Here is a 7,258-nt window from a genome sequence, read left to right as displayed (position 1 = left end):
ATATTGATGTGGGATAAATCCAAATGCAATGAGGTTTAGGGCATTTACATTGCCATACAACTCCATGTTATTCTGTCCAAATGACTAGAGTTAGGGTCCTTCCAAAATAAGATGCTTCCCTAGGGAAAATAAAATGCTACATCCATTACGACAGCTTTTTCCTAGCCACCACTTTTTTTTATTTTTTAACTTATATTTTTGCTACTATTTATTAATGGAAAAGATATACAAAAACATTCTTCTTACATACGCCTAATTTTCTGAAATGAAGGCATCCCTAATCTGTCAAGGCGAATTGCCCCACGAGCTTCCCTTGGGAACGTACAAAAGCTGTCATATACCTTGACTTGTTGCTGTGGATGAGATACACCCACATTAGACAGTGCATCAGCAACTGTATTAGCCTCTCGATAGCAGTGTGAAAAATGAACAGGATCCTCGAAGAACTTCCAAATCTACCTAACCTCCCTTCGAATCTGCCACGGACATTGAATGCGACGTTGAATGATGCCAACTAAGAGCAATGAATCTGATTGCACACTTATATTTTCAAATCCCCTATGTTTACACGATTGAAGACCAATAAGGAGGGCCCGAGCCTCTGCACGAAGAGATGTAGTTTCTCCAAGATAGGCCGAAAAGGCAATCACTGATAAGCCAGTTGAATCCCGAAGAACTCCAGCACCTCCACCCACTCCCGGATTACCCTTAGAACATCCGTCCGTATTAAATATGAGCCACCCTGTCTCCTTTGTCTCCCAGCGAACAAATTTGTATGCAACCCTACCGACAGACAAATTCGACCGATCATACAACTGACAAAAAGATTGCAGTCGAAACACTTGCTTGAAATGAATCCCCATCATGGACTGTATTTCCGAGAAAATGTCATGACAAATAGCAGTCGACCGCATCTGGACACCCTCAAACATTGCTTTATTCCTTGCCTTCCAAATCTGCCAGCAAACTACACTAGGTAGAATGCGATCAATAAGCCGTCGTATCTCAGAATCATGTAACCGCAACCACCACCCTACTATGCGAGGCCGCAAAGAAGACCCTGGACTGTTGAATCCATATAAACCTCCAAAATAGTTCCAAACTGCTGACGCTATTTGTCCATTGGAGAATAAATGCTCGATAGACTCCGCAGATGCCGAAGAACAGCAAAAGCACTTTGAGGGTAGATGAAAATCAAGTTTACATAACCTATCCGGTACTAGTAGCCTTCCAAGAAACAGTCACAACATGAAGAATGAGATTTTTCAAGGAATCCGAGGATGCCAAATTGAAGCAAAAACCATCGACTTGTGGCGGGCCTGCCTGGTGTCCCCAAAAGCCGATTGTAGAGAGAATTTACCAGATGTCGTGGGCATCCAAATGACTTCAACTTCACTCCCTTCTTCCGGTAGCGGGTGCTCCAAAATGGAGGACACTTTCTCCCTTGGCATTGTCAGACATAAGAGACTCACATCCCAGTGACCATTGATGATGAAATTGCGGAACGTCAAATTTGGGATAACTTGTGCTTGTAGGAACAACGCACCATTTCCCAACCAGTTGTCGTACCAAAAGTGACACGCCCCATCCCATAACATTGAGAGCTCCACTTGTCGACTGACGTTGACCATCCTCTGCCAAACTGCCTAGTCCGTTGTTCTGAGTTCTACCTGACAAGGATGAAGGCTTCTGCAATACTTTGATTTCATGAATGTCGTCCACAATGATGATCCTGTTCGGAAATTCCACCAAAACTTGCAGGAAAAAGATTTGTATACGTCTCAAAGTCTCTGGAACCCGACTCCCCCCTCCTCAACCGGATAGCACAAATGAGACCATCGTATCCAGTGGAACTTTGACTCCTCGGGTGATGACCCCTACAGGAAGGCCGAACAGGCCTTTTCTATAGTTTTGAACACCTTACCCGGGAGCACAGCAGCTGACATCAGATGTATTGGCATTGATGCCAACACATGCTTGATTAGAACTATTTTACCTCCAAAGGAAAGCAACCTTGATTTTCATGACAAAATCCTCCCTAGAATAGACTGATACACTCCTCCAAAGTATAATGATTTACACCTTCCAAAGTAGAGCGGGAACCCTAAATAATGTATCGAAAATGACTGCCAGGCAAACCTAGTGATACGTTCAATTAGCCTTCGTCTCGCCAGTGGCATCGATGGATGGACCAAGTAACAGCTTCTTTGCACATTTATCAGCTGCCCCGAACACTTTTGACACGTCTCTAACACCTACATGATAGCCTTCAGAGAAAAGGAAGATCCATTTGCAAATATGAGAACATCATCCGCAAACACCAAGTGAGTTATAGACGGACACCCATATGGAACTTTGAATCCCACGAAGCCCGATTGCATGATGAGGTTATGCAATCCTCTAGACAACACCTCAGCCCCTATAATGAATAATGCAGCTAATAATGGGTCACCCTGACGAAACCCTCTTGAAGACTTAAAGAAACTGTACGAGGAGCTATTTATAATGATTGAGAACCAGACATTAGAAAGCAACCGCCATACTAGATCAATAAATATTTCCCCGAATCCAAATCTCCTCAGAACACTGATAATATGACCCCATGACACCCGGTCATATGCCTTGAACATGTCTAGTTTCATTAAAACATTGCCACCTCTATTCTTTTTCCCTATACTCGATACCACCTCTTGAGCTAGCAAAAAAATTTTCGTTATATTGCGACCCTTCACAAAGCCTGTCTGCTGGGAGGAAATAATTTTTGGCAGTAAACCAGTCACCCTATCCGCCAAGATCCGGGATAACAACTTATTGAAAAAATTACATAGACTAATGGGCCTAAAATGAGAAAATTCCTGAGGATTTGGCATCTTTGGAATTAGAAGAATTGAGGTAGAGGTGATGAACCGAGGCAACTCCGCCCCACAGAAAAAATTGAGTACCGCATTGTAGACATCTTGGGCGATCACTTCCCAAGCAAATGTAAAAAATTTACCTATGAACCCATCTGGGCCAGCAGCACTTTCTCCATCCATTAACTTCACGATTCCATACACCTCGTCGAGCGAAGGCACTGCTTCCAGCTTCCCATTGTCCTCTCACAAACCATCGGCAAAATTAGGTGTAGCATATCAGAAGATGACACCAAAGAACCCGTGAAGAGATCATTGAAATATGTTATTGCCTCACTTGCTATATCATCATCCGTGTCCACCCAAACACCGTTGGTGTGACAGCCCCACCTTCCCCTAAGGTGAACTAAAGGGTTCGGCGGACCGCCTGCCTAGCTCTCGTCAAAACTACGGAGTCAAATCACAAAACCCTACATAGCGCACAATTGAACCCCAAGAAAATAATCAATCGAAGACTACGACGTTGAAAAACATGATTTCTAAACCGTAAGATACAAGGGTACTTTGAAGAAACGCCTCAACGGGATCGAAAATGAAAACGAAAATGCAAAGGAAGCGGACACATCACAATCCGGCCAAGATTTGGCCGGATTCGAGGCAGTGAGCAACCCAAAATTTTTAAAAAATCCCTGCTAATCCGGCCAGATATCCGGCCAAGAACTGGCCGGATTCGGTGAACAGTCCCCGCCAGAAATTTCTTTCCCTGTTCCAACGCCACGTTCGTTCGATCATCCAATGGTTACAAGTAGCAACTTAACAAATCCAAAGGTACCATCTCAAACGAATACACTTAATCTACATGATTAAACACTTAAATACATACATTGAAAACTTTACAAATCAAAGCGTGATACCTGATACAATTTAGGGTTTTGATTACAAAAGAGCTTAACAAAATAATGTTTACACTAACTCGACCCTTTCTTCAAAATCACGATTCAAAAGTGTTGTTCCCTGTAAGGAAAAACAAAGATAACGGGAAGGGAGTGAGCTTACGCTCAATGAGGTACCAAATACAAGTAGTCACGAATCATAGCATTTCACTTTCAAGGCATATATACCCAACATTTAAGGAAATGAACAAACACATCAAATGAAAAGGATACAGGTGGCTCTCAGGAGCCAAAATTCCCATTGCAGTACTTGATCCAAACCCGTTGACTCTCCGTCAACGTATATAGAACAAACATGTCCGTAGACCCCACTTTACACCAAATTCCGTCCACCAAACATACCCCTTACCGGACCCGAATATCTCAACAGAAATAGAAGTGGTAATACTCGAGTATACCAGAAATCCAGGGTCTCCAATACCCAAAGATTTCCTAGAAATAGACTACTGTAGTTCGTTATCTAATCGACCAGACCCTTGCCGGTTCGACTCGAGTAACTAGCCACAGGATTTGAGCTCAGAGGTAACAGAAAGGTCATTGGGTGCAACGTCCAAACGTCATCAGATTAAGCACAGATAACATATTCAAATTTTCACAGTAAATGAGCATACAGACAAGAGAACGAGTGTGATAAAGTACACCCTCATCTCAAACAGAATAAACAGATAGTACAGTCATTCAAATCACAGATTGCATGAACAGAAACCAAGTTAAGCAACAAATGAGGGAAGTGGTACACTCACCAGTTAAAGTAAAACAAATTCAAACGTTTCCTCTCGAAGTACTTCCTGAATCACTGGTACGTCCTATAAATGATTAAAGTAAAACAATTATGTTTCCTATGGGAACAACATTCACAAATGGAATTCAACTACGAGTCGTATGCCTATTCAAATGAACTACGAATGCAAAAGTGTAAAAGCGTGATTTTGGGAACGAAAAGGTAATGGGAGGACCTCCTAGGGTTTGAACGACCCCAAAGCCCTTCATTTATACCCCAAATCAAACCAAACTCGAAGGAATCCAATATCCCAAAAAAAAATTGGATAGCATACCCCCTAAATTCCTTACCTTTCCACCCTATAAACAACACCAATACCATCTCAATTCAACCACATTTGCACATACAAATCATAGGCTATAAAATACACCTTTCAGCATGTTAACCACAACTGAAGCTACACTTATCGGATTGAGACGAATCTTGTGACGTTTTGAAGCCAATACATATATTTACATTTCTTATGAAGACCTCCAAACCCAAATCATGCATTTTCATGGTCAAAATCGAAATCTCAGAGAGAACAGAAAACTGTCCGTGAAACAAGGCTTGTGGGTAGTCAAGGGTATTTCGATCATTTCATGAGCTACAGTACTCCGATTGAGCTAAAATTTTGAAGGCAGCTAGTTAACACCAACCATTTTCTACAACTTTTATGTTTCGAGCTAAGCCTGATTCGGCCTCTAACATGGACGAATTAAATAGGTCAGAACATAACAGATTCATCCTTAAAGCTGGAAAATTGGAGTTAAGGCTTGAAATTTCTTTAGAGAAGTCCATCTAGCACATAATACACTAGTTTATCACATAACAAAGCCAGCAAACCATGGCTAATCATTAAGCTTCATATGAGGGCAGAATATTCACCAAAAAAACTAAAATTTCCATAATACTACTTCAACTATGAAATATGCTCATAAAACTACCAAAACTACAAATTTAAACCACTAATTTGCAACTATTAGAAGCAAAGAGGAATTTTCTTAGCAAATTACCTTGGAACCTCCAGAAAATGGTAGCTTAGTATCTTTCCTCCCAAACTCACTCCACTACAAGCTTTAATCCTCCTTAGTAAACAACTTTTATGGAGTAGTTTGTGATTTGGTTGGTTGAAACTCAAGATTGAACAAGAAAATGGAGTTGGAGTTGAAGGTTTTCCTCTTGTTTTTCTCCTCAAGGAATTCGGCCAAGGAAGACAAGGAAGGGAAGTAATTTTGGTCAAAATTGAAGTTTAGGAAAGTTAAATAAGCTTGGTCAAAATCCATCTTCCAATAGTGTAGTGACACTTGGCTCCTTTTAGGGTTTAAGCTTTTCTTCTTTCTCCCAATGGTTAATCTATTTAACTAATCTCTAATCATCTCCTAACACCTTGTAAAATAATATTCCTTTGCAAAATTTCAACTAATCATCAAAGTTTTTATCACACTGACCGCACTAGCGGGTCCCACGTCCATAACGCACTTCAAATTTAACATGGACTAATTTATACTAGGAAAATGATTGAAAAACTCTACTCACTTATAAAATTTCTGAAAAAATCAAAATAATAGGGTATAGTGAAGAAAAATGCATACGAAGAAATAAAATAAAATAAGAAAAATTTACGAGTTCTCACGCTCTCTCTCCCTTAAAGAAATTTCGTCCTCGAAATTTCCTACCATCAGGATCTATCGAACGAGTCAGGAGTCATACCTTCTTCGACCTCAGACGGGTCAGGGACCTGAAATTGCTCTAGGGAATACACTCGAGCCGGTACTTTCGATCCAATCCCTTTCCCTTTTGTCTGTCCAGAGTTAGTCTTGATTGGTTGCTGGATCCCTTTCCCTTCATGTAGAAGAACTGGGCAGTTAGCAATCCGGTGATCGTCGCCCCCACAGCGCAGGCATTTTCCCCTTTTTTTCTAACAATTCTCCTCAGTATGGTTGATTTTTCCAAAATAGCCACAAGGTAGGTGAGGAATTGTGGTTTGATCTCCTTGTGAGGCACCTCTCAGTTGTACTCCTCCACTGGGGCCCCACTCGGAGTATTTTTTTAGGTGACCCCAAAATTCTCACACCACTAGCTCCTCGACCCACCTTAAAGAGTGATCTACCTCGATCACCTTGTTCTTGCCTTTGAATTTCACTAGGTGCACCCCTTTTCTTTGCATGGAGGGCCTTCACCCGTGCACTTGAAATTTCTATCCTTTGGGTTTTCTCCGGAACTTCCATAAAAATTTTCCCTTCGCATAACCTTTTCAGTTCTATGTTCTCGTGCAATAGCTCAATTTTCTCCAAGTATTCATGTTTCCATCGCTCTTCCCAGTACTCAGCTAATCTCTTTTGAACCTCTATTTCATTTCGAAGAATCTCGATTTCCTTATACATACCAACCAAGTGTGCCATCTCACAGATTCATTGGAATTCAAGTGATAGCCTGCCAGGCAAATCAATGGATCATAATAAGTAACTAAGTATAAGTGGCAATCCAACCATATAACTGTTAAGTTCCTTTACTCCCAATCCAACTACGGAAGATCAAACTTAGATATTCTCAAATAAAATAGACAGGAAAGTAGAACATAGTTAGGGCAATATCTTAAGATACTATGCCACATATCATCTATGTACATAATGAAACCTTAAATTCGTATATCAAAAGTTTCACACCTTATGCCCCATCCTTGTTTTAAA

General features: G+C 41.0%; 1 protein-coding gene across 1 annotated transcript; it reads right to left on the bottom strand.

The window, feature by feature from the left end:
- Positions 1–455: 455 nt before the first annotated feature.
- On the bottom strand, positions 456–6,970 carry LOC140012697 (uncharacterized). Its single transcript, XM_072060980.1, has 5 exons — positions 6,662–6,970; positions 2,260–3,095; positions 1,547–1,732; positions 1,324–1,443; positions 456–1,227 (listed from the first exon to the last, which is right to left on the bottom strand). The coding sequence occupies exons 1-5, from the start codon at positions 6,968–6,970 to the stop codon at positions 456–458; spliced, it is 2,223 nt and encodes a 740-aa protein (XP_071917081.1).
- Between the last annotated feature and the right edge of the window lie 288 nt (positions 6,971–7,258).

The sequence above is a fragment of the Coffea arabica genome, chromosome 8e (assembly GCF_036785885.1).
Source record: "Coffea arabica cultivar ET-39 chromosome 8e, Coffea Arabica ET-39 HiFi, whole genome shotgun sequence".
NCBI lineage: Eukaryota > Viridiplantae > Streptophyta > Magnoliopsida > Gentianales > Rubiaceae > Coffea > Coffea arabica.
Note: the sequence above shows the minus strand (reverse complement) of the source record. Positions and strands in the feature narration are given on the sequence as shown.